Below are 21,787 nucleotides of genomic sequence, written 5' to 3' on the forward strand. Positions count from 1 at the left end.
CACTACAGCAAACTGAAACCGTCCCACGTCCCTCCACTGGAGGCGCTGTGGTGCTGCTGCAGCAGCAACACGAGCATCAAAATTCAAGTGTCGGCTCTGTCTATGATGTTAACAGTCAGATCGTAATGGCGACTGCTGGAACAGCAGACATGGGATCAGCAGCCCCGACAGGTATCTAGCGATCAAATCTCATTCCTTCCGCGTCTCAAAACTAGCGTAAAAAGCTATATCTACAGTGTTTTAAAGCATTGAAAATGATGCAACGCTGGAGCTCTGGCTGTAATTGAGCCTTCGTTAGCCGTTAGCTAATTAGCATCGAGGTTTTCCACCAAAGAAATGAACCAATCTGTGGTTCGCTTGTTTAGCTGGCTCTTTAATAAATCCTGGTGTTCTCGTGTTAAAACACAAGAAGATTTTGTGTGCAGGCCACTTGTAAATATGAGGAACAATCTATTGATTTTATAGCGCGCTATAAAGTAATTCCCGACACCACGTTGACCAAACTGTTTTGTTATCAAGCCGGCTGTCCTGTTGACGCTTTATGGTGTTTACACGCAAACGAAGCAGGTGAAGGCGAGTTGAGATTTTATAAATAAAGATCGCCGTTGCTTGGTAAATGAATGGGACGTGTGTAATACTCCGGGTGTTAAAAAAAAAACCCCTCCCCAAAAAAATCAAGCATCTATGGGAAGTTAACGGTAACTGCTCTCACTCACGTCTTCCTCGCCTGTTACATCCCGTTTCCTCTTCCTCTGAACGTTTTGTGATGTACATGGATAAAAGAAATCCGCTTTCACTTACTTAAAGGCTTCATTAAACACCTCCGAACTGTTACTGTACAAATATTTTCAGTTTAGGTGGTGTATTGTCTGTGTATTGATTTTCTGCATTCCTTTGTCACGCTTATCTAAGTCAATAAAGCAGCCTTAATTTATTTAACCACCTTTGTTTAGGATCACCGATATCAGACCTGTGCACTGCACATGAACTGGTTCCACTTGCTTCACAGATATAGATTGATCATGTGCTTTCAGAGACTTCTTTTTCCCCAAGATAATGCACGCAATGGGGAACATGCATCTCTCTAATCCAGTTAGTTGTGCATCACTCATTAGCTTCCCTGTATATGTTGGAGTTGCGCTGCTCCTGGTAACCACCCAGTCTGAATCAGTGAATAAAAATAGTTGCTTTTTAAAGCGCTCCTGTGGCTCCCAGATGGCTGAAATCCAGGGACAGCACAAGCACAAGATGTAGCATTCACGCTCACAGACACTTGAGTGACAGTAACTCACTGTGGTTTCCCTAATAGCTTTTATCAGCGTCGTTTCCAAATCAGGTCAAGAAACAGTATATTTGTGGACTCTTCAGAAATGACCTTAAAGAGTGTGTCCATGGTTCATGGTATTGCCGTGCAGGCTGTGGGCTGTGTGTAAACAAGGCTGGCAGGGACTTGTTTGGTACACAGAGAGGAACAGATGGTTTGCCTATTGTAGTGAGGCCTGCCGCTGATGAGCTAAAGTCATTGTTAGGGAACTGACTTAGTCTAATTACCATCCATAGTCTGCTGCACAATATATGCCATTAACTGGTTGTATATTGGCCTTAATAAATACAGATGGTAGTAATAATAACAATCATAGCTAAAACCGGGCCATCTGGGGTTACTACACATGCAAGTACGCATGATCCAAATTTAGTAACAGTCTGTGTTATCTACCTTGAACAAAATTGTCCATTTCTAAGTTATTTTTGGCCTTTTTTAAACAATATTCTATTTTACATGTTGAGCACATTTAATCATGTTTGTTTTGTAAACGGTCCTGATGGTTTTCCTTTTACAATCAAAGAAAAGTAGCAGTTGCTTAACTGACGTAATTATTTAGGCCATGCTTCCTTTACTTCTGTGCACACCTACTTTAAATGAGTTTAGTGTGGCGCATGTACTCGGTTAAGCCAGTTAGCCTGACCTTGTCCTGCTCCGCAGATATCAGGACTCAGTTCTGGAGGAGAGCGTTGCAGCGAGGTATTCGCATGGGTGTGCTGTGTTTGTGACTGTGAGCAGCAACTGCATGAGTAGTGATGATATAGTGTGTTGTTTTACATAATGAGAGGGAATGTGGGCAGAGCGATGCTCATTGTTTCCCAGCAGATTGCAGTGTGTCCCTGCTAACTCAGGAGAGATGCATGGCATTCAGTGAGTCTGTGTAATTATACATACTCCTGCATTTCTTTGGTTGAAAATGTTCATTTTCTGTGCATTGCCAGGTTTAGATTTGATGGGCGTAGAAAGACAAATTTTCAGACTCACACTTGTTACTACAGGTGTAAAATCTAGTAGCCTTCAGTCTTTTTTGTGTGTATATTGACCTATGGTACTGCAGTGGAGGAGATGTTGCCATTGGTTACAGGCTAGAGGTGATTGCAGAGTGGGCGATGTAGTAAGTGTATACACCAAGTTTATATAAGGACAGGACACAGGAACTCATTCGCTGTATTTATTTTGTTGCACTTGAGTGCCTTTCTTACCAAACATCTGTATGCTGGGGTTTAATGACTTATCTTTGTTTAGCAATTAAGCAAAGGTCTTGGCTTGGTGCTTGCATTATTATTTTACAGGCATACAAACAGAAGCTGTTGTGTTTGGGGTTTCATGCAGGCATGAAAACCCTCCAGTGTTCCTTCATATCGCCATGCTGCATTAGCTTGTCACATGGTGAAATAAACATTGAATTACACAGAATTGAACAGAATATCAGTCTCATAGATCTCTAGTCGGATAACAGAGTTTACTAAATGGCCTAATTTAAAGGGGACCTGTTACCTCATTTCCTGCTTCATATTTCATTCTTGGGCTACAAGAGTAGCTTTGCATGATTCACTGTTCAAAAACAAATCCCTATTTATCTTATACCAGGCCTTTGTGCAGCCCCTCAGTCCATCACCGTTCGAAACAAAGCATTTAAAGAGTTGTTAGGTTGCCGTTAGGAAACATCTGAGCATTCATGAGCATGCTGGAGTGGATCTCAGTTATAAAATCAAAGTTAGTTTGAGGCTTAAAGTAGGCTGGGACAGCAACAGCTAGAAATTGCACCATTTTTTGAAAGGAGGTGGTGATGTTGACACACATCCTGGGGGAACAGATGAATGTGGAGCAGCTAGCTCATGGGAGAAGTAGTTCCAGTTCACATACTGGGTGCAGCCGGTAGTAACTGTGGCCACATTTAGGTTTGGGTTCATCATCGGTCTTATAGTCATCCGCCAGTGCTGGAAATAGCCTAATTAACCAGCACAGGGATTCATAAACAGTCCCTAACAAATTCGTCATTGGTCAAAGCCTTTCCAACTCAAACCCTTCAAATTTATTTCAAGCCTTGACTTTGAGTACTGACTGCATGGGTTGGGTTTCAGAGTCTCAACAAAGGAACTATACAGAGTTCTTACTCTATGTAGGATTTTCCTTGCAGGTTTTCGAGCACTTATCTTCCTCTCAATTTAACTTTTTCTGTTTTCTTTTTAGGGACCAGCAGCATTCGAAAAATGGCCCCCGCCGAGGTAACTGTGGCAGATACTGTAAATGTAACTACTCTCAGCTCTAAGGGGAAAAGGAGAGCAGAGCAGGCTTATAGGGCTGAACTTTTTTTCATCCAGACATTTGCAGCTTGAGGCATCGGTCACTAAAAGTTTATTATGGAAGTGAGAGAGTGGCTCTTGTAACGCAGGAGAGCCACATTGTTGTTCCACAAAGCTCTACATAGATTAATGTTTATAAGTTTTCTTACTTTGAAATATGAATAGTTACTCATAATAATACTGTAGGTTCAGAAACAATTCTGACATTTTTTTAGCGCCAATATCAATAAAAGGAGGAAGTGCAGAGGTAGTTTTTTGGTCAGGAATAGTAACATCAGGCTGATTGCTGTTTCATTAGTTTCCTGCCTTACAATTTGACCTTCCTCTGCAAGTTCAGTTACTTGTGAGCCCAGTTGATCGCTTGGTTAAGGTTGTCATGTGAAGCTGTTTATCCATCTGGCCTAAAGCTTGCATACTACAACAGCTAGCTCATTGTTTTCTGCGTTTACCAGCACAAACACACATCAAACTGTGTTTGATTTTCCTTTGACAGCTTTCTGCCTCTCTCCTCAGATGCCCGGCTCTTCAGGCATGAGTATGAAGAAGACCATTGGACACCGGGGCGTTGAGACTACCACAGGAGAAACTACTTACAAAAAAGTAAGGGCAGGGGTCGGGGTCAGTGACAACAGTGATTTGTTGACACCCGCAGCACTGAGCCGGAGGAGTTTACATCCAAGGTGTTTACAGTTCAGTGGGTTGGCCTGCATGTTTTGGTGTCTGTATTCTAAAATTAGTTTGGAAGTTCCTCTTGCTGGAAACCCAAGAATAGTGAGTGAAACAGCAGAAGTCACAGGGGTAAAATGCTGTTTGTTCCAGTGCTTACTCTCTTTTCCTCGCTGACCTCCCTAGACTACGTCATCTGCCCTAAAGGGAGCAATCCAATTGGGCATCGCTCACACAGTCGGCAGCTTAAGTCAAAAGGCGGAGAGGGATGTTCTCATGCAGGACTTTGTAGTTGTTGAAAGCATCTTCTTCCCGAGGTTTGTGATATGAGTTGTTTGAATGCATGAGGTGAACGGTTATTTTTCCATTTTGCATAGTTTAATGGTTTTTCTGTTTCTTGCTTTTTCCAGCGAAGGCAGTAACCTGACCCCTGCTCATCACTACAGTGACTTTCGCTTTAAGACCTATGCTCCTATCGCCTTTCGTTACTTCAGGGAACTGTTTGGCATTCGGCCAGATGACTACCTGGTCAGTATTAACCCCAAGGCTTATTCTGCCATGTTCACCACAGCTGTGTGTGAATCTCTACATGCTGCATATATATTCAGTGGTTTAAGCAAACATGATCCCCTTTTGGAGAAATAATCAACAATAGCTGAAGGTTTTCTCCTTTTTTTTTTCTTCTCAAAAATGATGATGCTTTTGTCTGCATCATCACCACATTTGCTGACACAGTGGGCATGGAGCTGCGCCATCTCAGACAGAATGATAAGCCGTGGTCCAAGTGCTTTTTGGCTCTGTTTTATTTTCCTCCTGACGCTTTCTCTGCTGTCTGTTTTTACAGTCAGCACTAGAAATGCTGATAATCATGTCTCTGTAGTTTAAATCGATCAATTGTGCAATCAGGAGCCAGTGACCCATATATCTTACGTCAGAAACACAACATCTGTTTTGTTTTTTTTGCATTTCATATTAATGCGTTTTCATCTGTCTCTTTCTGGAAGTATTCTCTGTGTAATGAGCCGCTGATCGAGCTGTCGAACCCCGGAGCCAGCGGTTCCCTCTTCTACGTCTCCAGTGATGATGAGTTTATCATCAAGACTGTCCAACACAAAGAGGCAGAGTTTCTCCAGAAACTGCTGCCTGGATACTTCATGGTGAGTCTGGATAGAGTGGGAGGTAGGAGTTTGTTTAGAATGAGTGACTATTACTGCAACAATTCTCAGGTAAGGGGAGTTTTTTCTACTAATTTCAGTGTCTAATTTTGTTTTTGTCTGTTCTCTCTCCCTTTCAGAATATAAACCAAAACAAGCGCACCCTGCTGCCTAAGTTTTATGGACTGTATTGCGTTCAGGCAGGCGGTAAGAATATCCGTATTGTTGTGATGAACAATCTCCTGCCCAGAATCATCCCCATGCACCTCAAGTATGACCTGAAAGGCTCCACCTATAAGAGACGGGCTTCCCCTAAGGAGAGAGAGAAGGCCGTCCCCACTCACAAAGACCTGGACTTCATCCAGGACATGCCTGATGGCCTGCTGCTGGAAGCAGAAAACTACAATGCTCTGTGCAAGACTATACAGAGGGACTGCCTGGTGAGTTACAGAGATGTGGTCGTTTTGTATAGATTGTTTATTGAAGTACTGAGCACTAAAGTGTATGGAGAATGGCTTGGCAAGCTCAAATAGTACACCACCACTTTATATTGTTGTTATCCTCTTGCATAAAAGATACAAAAAATGATATTTCTCTACATACAGCATAAATGTGAAGAAATATCAAAGACTTTTTAGATTCATTTAGTTATTTTAGGCTATTTTTATAATGAAAAGTCCTTACATTGTAAATGGCCTGCAGATGGCTTGACAGATTGTACAGCACATGTAATGTCGCACTGGCACTTCATTAAACTTTACATTTTACAGAGACTACTATAATTTCCAATTTCTCCAAAGTCGATTAGTGGTTGTTGACAGTTGGCATTGGTTGTTGTTTGCTGTCAAGCTCCAGGATCATCAACAGACAAGTGTGTAGTGCTGGAAAGATGACTCAAGCTTGCATGACACTGCAAACTAATACCTTATTTACTGTGAGGGATGGTATCTTTTGAAATGATGGGAGTAGACTGGTGCCAGTCTGCACAGAATACCAGAATGTTCTGTATCATTTTTCCTTTTAATCAGCAGCTGCACATGGTTTATTGATTCGATCCATTTCCATTACCTCATTGTTCCGGGGTTTTCAGCCACCAGAGGTTCTGGCTTTCCATCAAAGAAAAATCATTAAGACTGTCATTTGTATTTTTGTTTGTTTGTTTTTTGCTTTTTTGATTTGGGTGTGTTATTTAGTTAAGTTTAAAATAGATTTTCTGATCAGATTACTTTTTTGTTGTGTCATGTAAAGCAGATTATTTGAGTTATATCTTTTCACCAAATGACTGTGGCTAACATCTAAATATTTGAATGCAGTTTGAAAGTAAATCACAAAACCCAACTCAAAAGACTTTTAAGGATTCCAAAATAATTTAAAAAAAAATTTTATGTAAGAAATTACCTCTTGTGGTCCATACTTTGGAAATAACTGTATTAGAGGGTTACCTAGGCAACTGGAGCCTTGAAAAATCTCTTTGATCCCTGTGTAGATGGGATGTATTTCAACTTTGGGCTCAAACTTTGTTTCCAGGATCAAGATTAAATCAGAATCAGTCAATCAAATCAAAATTACAAATATTTTTGTTCTTAACTGTTGCTGGATTGAACACTTAGACCTGTTTTGTCATATTTTAAAACCCTGCTGCTGTAGCATAAGGAAACAGCAGCAGGGTTTTTAAATGAGCATAATATATATGACAGCATGTCACATTTATTATTGTACACTCGTATCATGTTTTATTGTAGTGTTGCCAAAGTCTTTGGCGCCTGTTGTGAAACAGTGTGTCTTTACGTTGATTTACAGTTGGTTGTTCCAGTCGTTGCCAGCCGATTCTCATTGCACTTGTTTCTTTGTTGCAGCTCCTGCAGAGTTTCAAGATCATGGATTACAGTCTGTTGATGGGCATCCACAACATGGACCAGGCCAGCAGAGAAAAGGAGCGTAGTGGAGGCAGTTTGGTCGACAATACGGGGTCCGAAGGAGCAGTGACCCCAGATCAGCGCCGACCACAAGCCCAGAAAAGTCTGTATTGCACCGCCATGGAGTCCATCCAGGGGGAGGCTCGAGGGAAGGGAGCTTTGGATTCAGAAGATCAGTGAGTGTGATCATCAGCACACCTGTGTCAGCCTGTATTTGCTTGCTGGGGAAATTGTAGCTGTGAAATAATGGTGAATGAAGCAGTGTGTTCTTTCTGTGACCTTGCAGCATGGGTGGTATTCCTGCTCGCAATAGCAAAGGAGAGAGGTTGCTGATTTACATCGGCATCATCGATATTCTCCAATCTTACAGGTATGTGTGTCAGAGCAGCAGAATCCACTCTTTATATATGCATTTGATGCTAATTCATAAGCAAGATTCACGCCACTTATGTGAGTTGCACTAAATTGTTTCATTATGTGATATTATTTAGGTTTATTAAGAAGTTGGAGCACTCCTGGAAGGCGCTGGTCCATGATGGGGTAAGTCGTACACTATACATCACAATGTGTATTAATAGACTTTGATTGTAATTGTAGCTTCCATATTAACTGATTAGCTTGGACTACAAAGAATTATGACTGCTTTTTTTTTTCACTTTTAAGAGTTGGTGAATTAAAACAGAAATGCTGCTTTATAAGGTCTGTTAGGTTTTAATGATCCTTTTCCTGTTACTTAGGACACAGTTTCAGTTCACAGACCTGGCTTCTATGCAGAGCGCTTCCAACAATTCATGTGCAACACAGTGTTCAAGAAAATTCCACGTATGTCTGTCTTTTTAATTTTACTGCATTGAGAACAGAGGTGTGAAAAGTCCTGATGATTGCACTGATCATTTCCTGTTGTCCTCTTCAGTTAAACCATCACCATCCAAGAAAAGCCGTGGTGGAGGTCAGGCAGGGCTTAGGAGGGCGCCCACTCTTGGAGCACCCACACCGCTCTCCCATGCGACAGGACAGTCATCTGTGGATTCCAGACTAGTTTACCACTCCCATTTTAAAAGCACAGAGTCCGAGGTGGACAGCGGTAAGAGCCAAGAAGATGAGGTCACATTAAGTAGATCTGTGGTTAAGTGGAGTGGTCACTGATGTGGGAACAAGTTCAGGCCCCAAATTTTTATCAAGCATTAAAAATGAAAGTGGTGGGGAAAAAAGTGAGATAAAGGTCAGCAGATAGCATCAGCAAACTACACATTGTAGTGATACTCAGTGACATTTGAATCACTAAAATTATGTTTCAGATGTCACTGAAATGTTTGGCGCTTTGTGTCATCTGATGTCACACACAGACATGTGCAAAGTCAGACCTGTTAGTTGTAGTTAACGTGAGCAGTGAGAGTCCATGTGTCTGTGCAGAATGTGACTGAGCCAATGTACAGTCACAGAGTCCTGCAGAAGCACACAGCTGTCGTGTGCTTACTTTTCACCTGATTACAACTTCCCATCATAGAAGGCAAAAGAAAGGCAGTGCGCAGCGTCAGCCTTGAAAAGACTAGTCAACTAGTTGCGCTCATCCCTATACTGAATCTGCAGCAGCTCCTTGCATTCCCAACAGGCTTAATTTTATTCTAAACTGCACTCAGCTTTGGATAAGATTGTTAAACTCTCTGTAATCGCCATATTAATATCTTTTTTTTCCTCAGGTGTGCAGTCAGGAAGGCCGGATCTGGTTCCTAGGACTCCTCCGCTGGTAGACAACCCTGCAGACTGCGAGGCCAATCTGTCCACCTCATCACAAGGCAGCACAGGAGTTGTCTCCACCTCTCCTCCCCTGCGGTAAAACCTCTCATCTTCCTTCTCGTGCTCACGCTGTGTTTTTTCATCTCTTCTGGTCTGACTCTGACTTTCCTCTGCAGTTCTGTAGGCGTGGAAGTGCACAAATCGGCAAACACGGACTGTGACCAGGCTGTTTCCCACAGGTACAGAGTACAGCCAATGATAAGTCTGTTTAAAAAAACAAAATCAATAAATATGTTTGTTTTTTTTAACTCCTTATGTTAGTCATTGTGTCTCATTGATTGCTTTTTCCGCTTTGCAGTTTGGGAGTAGAAGGGGCTGCAGATAATTCAGGCAACCTGTCTGGAAATGAAGATGTAGTTTCTCTGTCGGACATCGTCCCTGAGACCAACATCTGTTTCGTAAGTGTGTTCATTCGCTAGTGTTTATGCATGGTGTCAGAAATACAAAACAATCTGAATTACATTTTTTCTTTGCAGTAAAAACACTCCCAGCAATGAGAGACTTCTGGAAACGGCGAGGTGGGTAGAAGAAAGGCAAAATGAACTGGAGTCAGTCATCCACCGCAGACCCTCCATCGCTCCTCTGCTGTTTTGTGACCTCTGCAGTTTATACAGTAGCCACCGAATAAAACAGCATGGTTTGCGACCGTGAGGAAAGCAGTGATTTGGACCATGTTGTGCGGTAGGCTCCAGACTTCCCCAGCCATCAGCACTGTCACTGTGTGTACATATTTGTCCACACCGATCCAAAACTGTCCGATACACACTCAGAAAAAGGCTTTCGGCCCTGAATTGAAGATTTCCCTTCATGTCCGTCTGCAGCAATGATATAGTAAACAATATAATGAGTTGTATATTGTATTGAAAGAGAAATAACAAAAAAAAGAGGTCATCTTCACTATCACCAGTTGATTGTGGAAGGCAGTCAAATTATCCCTTGAAGAGCCAGTCATCCTGCCCACTATCCACAGCATGAGGAGATGTGGGTAGGAGTGGGCAGGGACGGTTCAGCAGGAACACACACACAAAAGCACATGAAGGGCATAGCCTACATAGGAGGAATGAATGTTACTGTGCGTTCGTGCACAGTCTAGGTGGGTTCACATTTCCGTGACTCCCACTCCGGCGTACCTGTTATTGCACATCCATCTCCCCTCAGCACTCTAAGCTATCCATGGCTCTCTCACCGCCATCGATAGAAATCCTTCAAATCAACACCTGCTGCTGTCGACTCTGTAGTCGTGTTTGCGTTTTTCTTTACTGATTGTACAGTATTCATTTAAAACAGCAGAGCGATGGGGTTTTAACCTGACCTATATGGTCATTTTTTTCTTATAAGTTATTTTTCTGGAAGCCTCAGTGGTGCCACATAGATCTCCCCACTGCTGAATGTACATTGTAGTGTTTTTCCGCATAAAAAAAAAAGTGTCTTATTTAGGGATGGGTATTGATAAGATTTTCACGATTCCGATTCCAGTTTAGATTCTGTTTAACAATTCGATTGTTTATCGATTCTCTTATCAATTCTTTTTTTTAAAAAAGGAGAACACGAAGATCGATTAGCTTAGAACTTTGTTTTATATCTTCTCTTTGAACAAGATAGAAATTTAGGAGTAACATGGCCTTACAAACCCAGCAGTGGGATCTTAAGAGATCCACAGCCTACGGCTCTTCCATGGGGTGTCACAGGGTCCCCAGGAAAAGAAATTTAAAATTTAAAATAATAAAATAAATATTCTTCTGTAGCAATAACAAAGTATAACATAAATTATTCTGTAGCAATTACACAAGAATATCCAGTAATGTCCCTGCCTACAATTAAACACATTCACTTACCGAAAATCGGGGCATCTGCTGTGTCTTTGACCACAAACTTAGTCACTGCTCGGTGATGTTCGTCTATCCTGGCCTGAAATGAGACGCTACCGGTAGACTGCAGCGAGAACTGCCAGCGAGCGCCAGCCAGACTCTGTCTCTCTCCTCATGGTCACCTAAATGCACGGTTTTGTAATAAGGCAGATCGCGCTAACATAATATGCACTGTTAATGCACTCTGCCGCATTAACGGGAGACCGCTGCTGCTGGGTTGAGATTCACGAGTCCGGAGCGGAATTAAAAACACAACATTCATTTAAGGTCATCGCATGTTTTGTGAGCAAATGCTTTTGCATATTCGTAGTGTTTCCTCCCTTAAATGAAATATCTACTTTGCAAGTATTGCAAGTTGCCCTGTAGTCATCCGTTCTCGTAAAGTATAACCAAACTTTTGAGCGTTTGAGCCGCCATGTTTCCTGCTCCGCAACGTGGTGACGTCATTCGGGGCGACTGGAATCGATAAGGGAATCGTTTGCAAAAAAGGCAAACAATTCCAAGGAATTGAAACAGTGGGAACCAGTTCTCAACAAGAACCGGGTTTCGATACCCATCCCTAGTCTTATTACCATGGCAGATCACATTTATACTAACCTGAACATCTCCCCTCTCTGTTTATGGCCGTATGTGCTGAAGTATAAGTGTAACAGCATTGCTAACCAGTAGATGCTGTTGAATTTAATTTAAAGTTGCCGTGCGTCATGTCTGTGCCTTTCCGTGTTTGTCCCCTTCCCTTACATGCGATGAAAACTGACACTTTTTACAGGTGAGTGCACTGGTTACATAGAAACCTGCCTTATCACTACAGCTGAAGTCCTCAAACTGCCATTTATACGTCCCGACCAACCAGTGAGTCAGTTTTCAGACTTTCAGTTTTAAACTCTATTACAATCTCCTTTTTTTTGGTTACGTCAGGTATTCGGTCACTGCGGTTTTTCATCTCAGCCAATCACATTGCTCCCTGTCACATCATACATTGAAGGATATACCGGCCTCCTCATTTCTGCTGGTTACAGAAATGACACTCGCTCACGTCCAATCAGACCAATATTGTTAACGATAAGTAATTATTGTATTGTGTTTTTATGAAGTCTTGCTCAGCTTCAATGTGGCTGTGTTTATTCTACCTAAGTGATTTTTTTTTCTAACCCCAAGAGATATTTCTGATAGAGAAATCACTACAAAGTGACTGAAGGAAAACTTGAGACATCTCATTTAAAGAATCGTTATTTATGTTTGTTGAGCACATGTGGTCTATGCAGCAGAGAGGCTTGGGAAGAAATATGAGCTATGAATAGAGAAAGAAGGAAAATTACTCATGTTCATCAATGCACAGCTGACGATTTAAGTCTTTTTGTATTATAAGCAAGTCACCAAAGAGAAGAGCAGAGTAGACTGAAGATTTAGTGCAGTTAACGTGAGGCTGAGGGCGAGGGCTTTAGATTACTGCATGGACTGATGGTTTCTGTATGGTAATAACACTGGGCTGACCTGTGTTTAAGGATTTATTGTTAAACTGGATGTATTTTGTTTTTCCTGACGTTGAAAGTTTTATCTGATGTAAAAACCAGAGCCTAATAACATTTCTTTGTCAATTATTTCTTCATTTCAAGATTTATCTCCACATTCCTGCGAAATTCATTCATTTGTGGTAGCGTTTAGAACCTTTTAGTTGTACTTGAAATGAAATAGTTCTGGTAGTTTGCTGAAATGTAAACTAATCACAGTTATAATACAAAAATGAAATGCCACAGCCAACAGAGTAAACACTCTGACAGTGTCTTCAGATCAGAACGAGTCCGGGTTTGATTTTGTGAGAGCTACATTTTGATGTTTTTATGTGATGACTTCTTTAAATTGGTTGCACTGGTTAATTGCTGGCTGCACACCAGTTTTGCTGGAGTAATGTACTACACCGTGACAAAAGGAAAAACCTCTTTTGGTGCTTCTAAGGCAGTACACTCAGTAGTAGACACTACAATGAATTTGAAGTAATGCAATATGAACCATAATCTGCCACTTTTCAGCTCTAAGAAGCATATTTATTGATACGACTGATTGCTGTAGGTTGAAGTGATGTGTTATGTACCTTTTTAGATGATTGTAAGTAAAGTGTATACTGACAGAAGGATGTCTGAAACTTTATAGCATGTGTTGCCTATAAAGGGAGACTGTTTGACAATTTAACTTTTTATATTTCATGTTTGGATTGTGATACGATAGATATATTCTCTCCATGATGATTTTCTCCATGCTTTTTTTCTACATGAATGTGTTATACGGCTCCTGAGCCTCCGTTGCTGGTTGTCCTATATGCTTCGATTACTATATTTTTACTGTGTACAAAATGTGTATATGTACATATGAGTCACGGAAATGCCTTCTCATGCGATATGTGCTGCCTGTCCCTCCGGCCATGTTTCAGTTATGTGGTGGTGGTGGTGGTGATGTTTTCATGTCTGATTTTAAATGAATAAACACATTTTGTAAGTCTTCATTTTGGTTGGTTGTTGTTGTTGTTGTTGTTTTTAAATCTGAGCATCGCAGTGAATGCTGCAGTTACTAAAATTGATTTCCTGTTTTGCACCCTATTATATCACTTCCTGCATGAAAATATGCACTTTGGTTTCATACTGAGCTGGAAAGGATTAACTTCACTTTTTCCACTTTTTGCCATGTTACAGTTTATCCCAAAAAGGTTTGTGAAGTGAAGATTTAATCTGTTTTGGGGAATTCATATGACTGAAAGTCTTACTGGTGTCACACTGCCTGCTGGTGGGGTGCGGGATGCTCCTTGAGTGGATCCTGATGGTAGGTGAATCTCATTAAAATTAGCTTGCCATCCATCCTCAGGTGAAATAACCTGCTGTCAGAGCTCCAGGTGATGCTTACAGAGTAACGAGTGTTTGGAGGTAATGACAGCAACAGGAACTGGCTTTATCTTTCCAGTTTGCACCTGGATGACGTCGACTGACTTAATGTTAAAGACCAAAAGTTCATTTATTGTTTTGCTCCAAATTGGGAAAGAGCACATTGTTCCTGGTAATATCAGTGAGGGATCTAAACAGGTGTTCCAGATGCTAGAAACTGGGACAAACTGTTCTTGAAACACTGAAATGAACAAACTTTGTTTGCACTGTCTGATCGCAGACAGGAACTCAGAGAATTGCAACTGTTTTTAGATGTAAGGAGTTTCACATGACCTGTGTTGGTCTTTTTTGGGAAGACCAAAACTTTCCCTTAGAGATCTGCACAAGTGGAAGATGAAATAAGTCACAAGTGTGTGTGTGTGTGTGTGTAGCATGTTGCAGACATTAAGAGTACAGTTATTTTCACCTAAAGGTTGAACCGTTTAGTATCAGTGAAGATAGTGAGTTATTTTGATATAATTTCATGGTCATTCAGTCACTGTCAGGTGAATAATGTCAAGGTTTCGAGCTTCTAAGTTTTTTTTTTACAGAGAAATGCATATCTCATACCTTGCATCCGAGTTGTGAAATCTTCTGCCTCTGGATGATTTGGACCCCACTTTAGGATGTTTAACCCACTTTTATTTGCAAGGCCAACATCGGTTGACCTGCTTTCTTTCCACTGGACTGTGGACGGTTTCTTTTTCTTTTTTTAAACTGGAAATATGAACTAATGGGGGCTTTGATGTGTGAGTGTGTGTGTGTGAATTTTTTCCTATTACATATTAAGTGCAATTAAGAAAACCACAGCAAGCTGTTGCAGCATGCACAATGAAATATGAACAATGTAAAACCATTATTTCTTCTTACATCTTTTCTAAATTGTATGCAATGTAAAGATTTTAATTATCTCGGTATAATTTAACCTGTTTTCCTTTAGTTTATAACAGCTTATAACAGTCGGGCACTCCAGCTCACTGTACCAGCAATTGAAATTGAAATTTTGAGATAATAGCTTAAAATTTCTTTCTGACTGGCAATTTTATGTATTTATTTTTCAGAATCGAAAACAAGCTCCTATACGCTATGGAATCCGTAGATTGTACACAGCAAGAAATATAAAATTTAAAGATTTGGCTTTATCGGACAAATTTCGATTTAACTTCATTACCCACAAAGCATCACGATGACGTAGTAAACGGCAGACGCCAAGATGGTGCTTGAAAGCACTATGGTCTGGTAAGGAATTTGAATTATGTTGAAAATGAACACTTTTGAGTGCTAGCTTTGTTTAAATGAACCCGTGACATGAAAAGCTGAATGTGTTTCATTTTGGCGCTGTTTATATAAATTATTTTGGACGTGTTTTTCTCGCTTTGTTTAGGAATTAATGAAGTCCGTCTATTCCCTGAGTCACTGCACAACCTAACGTTAGCCAGCAGCTCAAAGCAATCATCGTTAGCTGAACAGCAGCTCTATAATCAGGACCTGGTGATGCTACTGCTTGTATATTTGTAGTTTAATTCATATCGTTTCTACCCAACTTGAATTTAATCTAGCTGTAATTTTTAGGTTGCTTCTGGCGGTAGATTAAAAGCAGTTTAATACGTTAGCATTAGCCCGCTAACAAATCAAAAGGCTACTGTCAATATGAAAACATACATTTCGCCAACGCAGTAAACAAAGATGAATGCTATCGCTTTCCTTAAATTAGACCTCTATCTTTTAACGTAACATAACTCATCCTTTGAGACAATAAAAGGCTTTCAAACATTGTTATTAAAACATTGTATTTATTTCTATATGAAGTCGGTAAAATCCTAATTTTACAAAGCCCAAATTGTAAACATTTATATAGTAGCTGCTATGTCCAAGAAGCTGCCTAAAAAAATTGTTTTTATTTTTTTAAGGCATTTTTTTTCTTTAAAGAATTTGAGTGGTTTTAGATTCGTTTATTTGCATAATCAACCTTTAAATGCCAATTTTGAGCAGGAAAAATCCTGATGATATTGTTTTTGGCCTCTTTTCACAAGCAATATTTATGTTATTTGACTTATATCATTCATTTACATTGAACAAGTGCTTTTATTTTAAATAATCTACTTTAAATTTCCTTAGTGTGGACAACAGTGAGTACATGCGAAATGGAGACTTTCTACCCACTCGGCTGCAGGCTCAGCAGGATGCTGTTAACATCGTATGTCACTCAAAGACTCGAAGCAACCCTGAAAACAACGTGGGCCTCATCTCCATGGCAAAGTAAGCAGCAATCCACTTCAGTATACTGAGGTTTAAGATGGGATAAAACCTATGATAACACAAGTGTTGTGATTCGCTCTGCAGCAACTGTGAGGTGCTGACCACGCTGACTCCGGATACGGGGAGGATACTGTCGAAGCTGCATGCTGTGCAGCCATGTGGAAACATTAGCTTCTGCACCGGTATCAGGGTAGCGCATGTGAGTTTGATTTTTATCATACAACAACTGCTATCTTGGTCTTATTGCTGGACACACAATATACAAGTAGAAATGCTTGAATGCAGTGACGTTTTAAGACATGTGGATGGATCATTAGTCCAGAGTTTGATTAAAAACTCTGGACTAATAGTGTTGTTGTTGCTCTCTGCAGCTTTAGTGAGGTCCTTTTAAATTAATGGATACAGTAGCAAATTTTGTTGTCTAAGTGAGGAGCTGCTGGGTTTGCAGAATTGCAGGATATTTTGAAGTAAAGGTTCTTAAGCCCAGTTAGTGTAGTAAATATTAGACAAAACAGAGCCTAGTGTTTCAAAAAAAGGAGGCCGATGTGGCCATTGCAGAAGAAGTTGTGGGTTCGACAGTGCAGGAAAGGCTAAGTTGTACTCTGTTATTTAATTTGTACGAGCAAGAAAGCAATCAGGAAGAACGGACGTAAGGAGTGAGCTCGACTGCAGTACAAGAGCTTGAGTTGGAAAGGCTTAAAGTAACAAGAAGATTGTGAGAGGAGCAAAACAAACAAACTGGGGATTTGTGTTAATCTACGTCGTAGCTACGTCATAATGACAAACCCTCCTGAAACCCTGATGTGCAGCTCCCTAGAAATTCCAGCCCACATACAATTATTGTGATTAGTCTGTTCAGCATTCTCGAATCCTCCTGTGCATTTATGGCTACTTTTGGTCACAGTCTTTAAACTTATTAGTGAGAGAATAACGATAATCGTCTCAATATAAGGAATAATAATCATAGCATCAGTATAAGTATCAGCAAAAACGTGGGCCACTTATTTAGGTTATGCCACAAACCTCACCTGACTCAGTGCCGAAGTCTGAATCCAGCATAAGTGTTACAGACTTGTGAAAAAGGGCAGCTTTCCACAGGTTTCCTTGAAATTCCATTTGATACTTTCAGTGTAGTTTGCAACTTGAAATTGTTCCCTAAATTTAACGAAAGCAATTTGGATATTTCAAAAGGTTTTTTGTGTGTTTGGTTGTTTTTTTTAAACACATTTGGCTGTATTGCTAAAAGTTCATGCAGTTGTTATCAGTGGTACTGATTGTATTGATGTTGGTAAATGCTATTCTGCCATTTCTGTTTTTATGTTCACACACAGAAAATCACACAGATGCATTTTATTTTGTATGTGTTTGTTTCTCTTTTTTAATGTTCTGTCTTTCTGTCTGTAGTTGGCACTGAAGCACAGACAGGGCAAAAACCACAAGATGCGAATAATTGCGTTTGTTGGCAGCCCAGTGTGTGACAACGAAAAAGAAGTAAGCCAAACTCTTATTATTAGTTATTATTATCTTATTAGGGTTCATGTATTGCTCAAAAAGTGTTGCTTTCCCCCACCTTGGTTAAGATAACCAGTGAGAAGACTTGCAGCTGTTTCAGACTAGCATCTGGAAAGCAATCAGTTTATATTACAGTTAACTGAGTTTACTCTGAAATCACTAGTTGGACAGCAGTATCGTATCTTAAGGTTACGAAAGACGTGACAAACTTGACATCAAACATTACTATCTCACAGCATGTAGGCCACAATCTCAATGTTACAGCATCGGTTGAATTGTTTACAAAGGAAATGTACCTCACAGAGCGATTCTGTTGCTTTAAAGAACATAAAGTCTTCAAATCTTGGCCTGGGAGCTGAAGCTGCTTCAACAGCTCCTTTAGTGTTGCTGTTTCCTTAAACAGACACCAGTTCGTTAGCTAAGTGGTCTCTGATGTCAATGTTGAACTTATAAATGTATGACGCGCCTGATAAATTAGTGTTTGTTTTAACTCAAGTGTTTCTCTCTTTTTGTAGTTGATCAAAATGGCAAAGCGTTTGAAGAAAGAAAAGGTCAATGTTGATGTCATTAACTTTGGAGAGGAGGTATTTTTATTTTTTTTAACCTTCTGAGCTTATAACCCACTCAAACATTTTAGTGTATATATTGTCGTCAGAACCACATGCACCTCTTAACTTCTGCTCTGCCCGCAGGCGATGAACACAGAGAAGCTGACAGCCTTCATCAACACGCTGAATGGCAAAGAGGGAGCAGGTTCCCATCTGGTCACAGTACCCCCGGGTCCCAGTCTTGCCGATGCCCTGCTGTCCTCACCCATTCTGGCAGGAGAGGGTGGTGCCATGTTGGGTCTGGGTGCCAGTGACTTTGAGTTTGGAGTAGATCCCAGTGCAGACCCTGAGCTGGCTTTGGTGAGTGAACACAGGACATAATTTTTGTTTTTGTTTGTATAGTTTGTGCAGTTTAATATAGCCACAACTTTTTGTGACTACATTAAAAGTTCTTCAAATGATCTATTTTAGTCTTTCTTCATTATATTTTCTGCCTTTTCTTTGCTTTTTTCTGCACAGTTGTAAGACTCAATGAGTTTCATTAGGAAGTAATTTTTGTTTTGTCTCCTGCTCTTCTCACTAGGCTCTGCGTGTGTCCATGGAGGAGCAGAGACAGCGACAGGAGGATGAAGCTCGCAGAGCCGCTGTTGCATCAGCTGCTGAAGCTGGCATTTCCTCCCCAGCTGCAGATGGTGAGAAAACATTGCATTCATAGATGCCCATTGCTGCCCGTTTTCCCTCAGTAACGAGTGATCTGAGTGTATACATGTAGCCGCTAAACTGGTGGACCTAAATCTTAACCACCACGTCCGTATATATACAAGCAGAAAGGGAGTGAGTGGGTCAGCGCTCGGAGAACAGAAGCTAAGCCAGCTTTAAACACACCATTTATTTTTAGGATAAAACACAGTCCGAACCCTCAAATACAGGCTAAAATCCCCGCTATACAATAAAAATAATGTTCGCAACCTGCTAAAAGCCCTGCCGGCAGGAATAACTATACACTAAAAACCAAAACTAAATGAATGTTTTTTGTATGGTAAAAACTTCCCCCCCCAGAGTCCTATATTCCCTCTTGTCCAGCCACACACATGCGGGCAAATGTTCCTTAGCTGGAAGAGACAGGAGAGGAACTCCTCTTCCGGGATGGTAAAACTCGCCAGCAGCAGACCAGGGAGGAGGCTCCTATCTCCGCCTGACGGTGCGCGGCCGTGCAGTCCAGCCACTCTCCGCACCTGCACACGGCCTCCCTCGCAGCCCTGCCCTGAAACAACAGACACGGGCCAGCAACGTTGTCGGCGCAGCCGCTGTTACCCTCCCCCGGCAAAGCTACGCCTAGCGCCCAACAGTGGGAAAGTGATACTCACAAATGCAGGCAGAGGCGTCCCCCTGCCCTACTGTGGATTTCACGCGTCGCCTCCCACTGTTGCTATTTCGTCCGTCTGGACTGGATCGCCGGGTTATGCTGGCCGATCGTCGGATATCTCGTGACGCCCCACAGGCAGGCCGGTCTTTCTTTGCAGGTGCTGGGCTGCACACGTTTTGTTTCGTGCTCCTCGCTTCTCGTGTGTTTCTCCTCTGCCGTCTTTGTGCTCACTATCTCCCTTAAGTCCGTTTGGCGGCTAATAGGCCACCTCGGGGAACGCCCCCACCTCACAGGTGCCTACAACTGTCCGCTTAATACACAGTGGAATAAAAATACTATACAACAACACCAAACACACACTATAAATATGGGGATAAAATCATGCAATAGGAATATCAATAAAAAAACATGCAATATCACTATTCCAATAAAAACATGCAAATAGAATCGACACTATGTACCAACACACAGTCTGATCCCAAAACAAAATATAAAAACACAATTTTCCACTGTGTGACATACATGCAACATATTCTTTTTTTGTCTGCTTCAGAGTCTGAGGATGCCTTGCTGAAGATGTCTGTTCCACATACAGACTCGGCCACACCTGCCCTACCAGACTTTAGCCGCATGACAGAGGATGAGCAGATCGCCTATGCTCTGCAGATGTCCATGCAGGGAGCAGGAGCAGGTTTACCTACATTTTTTTTCTTCTTCTTTTACTACAGCCAGTCAGCAAATTATTATAGAGGGTTCATAACTTATAAGTGCTCTGTATATGTTACGTGCATAATTTGTATTAACTTGTATCTAGAGTTCACCTGTAAATTTGGGGTGAAAAAATGACTACAGCGCTGGATTACTGTACGAAAATACCAGATTTGGCTTGTAGGTCATCAAGTCCCCAAAGAGTTTTAGTTAGATATTTATGAAGGTAGTGTTAATGTACAACTTGGGTATAACTTGAGCTAACTGAGGGGAAAAAAATTCAAATTTTAGACCTTTTTAAAAATTGTTTTTTCCTATTAAAATTTTCAGGTTAAAACAACTACAATTACTTTCAGTCCCCTTTTTGTTATGCACAGACATCACTGCTTTCATTTGTTCTGCAGAGTTTGGTGCTGAGGACATGGATACAGGTGCTGACATCGACTCCAGTGAAGCTAAGGTGAATATAAGCAACTGTGGTTTGAAATCAAAGTTTTCATCACACTAAAAACAAAAACCTTATATATTTATTTATTTAAAAACCTCTGCTCAGGATGAAGAGGATTATGATGTTATGCAGGATCCGGAGTTCCTCCAGAGTGTTTTAGAAAACCTTCCTGGGGTCGACCCCAACAACGAGGCCATTCGTAATGCCATGGGCTCTCTAGCTTCCCAAACGGGCTCTAAACCCGACGCCAAGAAGGACGAGGAGAAAAAGAAATGAGCATAATGCACAGTGTTATAAATAAAGGATGAGAATTGCTCTGTGTGTGTTATTCACCATAGCGTCATTCTCCTCAGAACAGGAAACAGTTTGTTCACCTTTTGTTTATATAGCTGTGTAAACTCTAAACATTTGCCTTTTTTATGTACTCTTCTGATGTTAACCCTTCTGTGTTCAGGACTTGTGTTATCTTGATTTTTTGTTTGTGATGTAACTAAGTTACATGGTTACATGGACAGATTTCCTCAATAAATTTCCAGAATTCAAAAGTTTATTTACAGTTTTTAATGTCCTTGCACAAACTAGAAATAAATGTTTGCCTGATACTTGCATACACTTCCATTTAAAAATATAATTGAAATATTTATTTATTTATTGTACAACTTATTAGTACAGGTTGGATTCCCTTTTGCAGGAAACATTCCTCAGAGATTTTGGTCCATATCAAAATGATCACACAATTGCTGCAGACTTGTCAGCTTCACATCCATGATCTCAATTTTGCATCGGTGCATTGCCCTGCTGGAAGCAGTCATCAGAATGGAAATGTTGGGGTCATAAAGAAAATATCCTGCTCATCAGACCAGGCAACGTTTTTGAATCTGGGATTCAATTTTAGTGAACCTGTATGAATTGAAGCCTCAGTTTTTTTGCTCTTAGCGGACAGGAGTGGCGCCCAGTGTTGCTGCTGTTGCCCATCTGCTTTAAGCTTTGGCATGTTCTGTCT

The 21,787-nt window shown here is 40.9% G+C and overlaps 2 protein-coding genes across 4 annotated transcripts; both read left to right on the forward strand.

Moving 5' to 3' along the window:
- The first annotated feature begins 57 nt into the window (after positions 1-57).
- LOC102785646 (phosphatidylinositol 4-phosphate 5-kinase type-1 alpha-like) lies at positions 58-13,529 on the forward strand. 3 transcript variants are annotated; one of them, XM_035913938.2, is made up of 17 exons: positions 58-171; positions 1,985-2,023; positions 3,518-3,552; positions 4,144-4,230; positions 4,483-4,613; positions 4,707-4,824; positions 5,301-5,453; positions 5,591-5,890; positions 7,307-7,542; positions 7,653-7,736; positions 7,858-7,906; positions 8,104-8,188; positions 8,280-8,450; positions 9,067-9,199; positions 9,280-9,342; positions 9,462-9,561; positions 9,640-13,529. In XM_035913938.2, the coding sequence occupies exons 1-17, from the start codon at positions 126-128 to the stop codon at positions 9,640-9,642; spliced, it is 1,833 nt and encodes a 610-aa protein (XP_035769831.2). In that variant the 5' UTR covers positions 58-125; the 3' UTR covers positions 9,643-13,529. The 3 variants fall into 3 exon arrangements, with proteins under 3 accessions (XP_035769831.2, XP_006804987.2, XP_087704335.1); XM_006804924.3 differs by lacking the exon at positions 1,985-2,023; XM_087848209.1 differs by lacking the exon at positions 58-171 and having other exon boundaries at positions 1,762-2,023.
- A 1,565-nt stretch (positions 13,530-15,094) lies between these two features.
- On the forward strand, positions 15,095-21,329 carry LOC102785350 (26S proteasome non-ATPase regulatory subunit 4-like). The gene is made up of 10 exons (XM_006804922.1): positions 15,095-15,182; positions 16,062-16,202; positions 16,287-16,401; positions 17,607-17,693; positions 18,230-18,298; positions 18,407-18,622; positions 18,846-18,954; positions 20,182-20,319; positions 20,741-20,796; positions 20,890-21,329. Exons 1-10 carry the CDS (start codon positions 15,157-15,159, stop codon positions 21,058-21,060), a joined length of 1,128 nt encoding a protein of 375 aa, XP_006804985.1. The 5' UTR covers positions 15,095-15,156; the 3' UTR covers positions 21,061-21,329.
- Positions 21,330-21,787: the final 458 nt, after the last annotated feature.

Source organism: Neolamprologus brichardi, chromosome 11 (assembly GCF_056152115.1).
Source record: "Neolamprologus brichardi isolate AB-2024 chromosome 11, ASM5615211v1, whole genome shotgun sequence".
NCBI lineage: Eukaryota > Metazoa > Chordata > Actinopteri > Cichliformes > Cichlidae > Neolamprologus > Neolamprologus brichardi.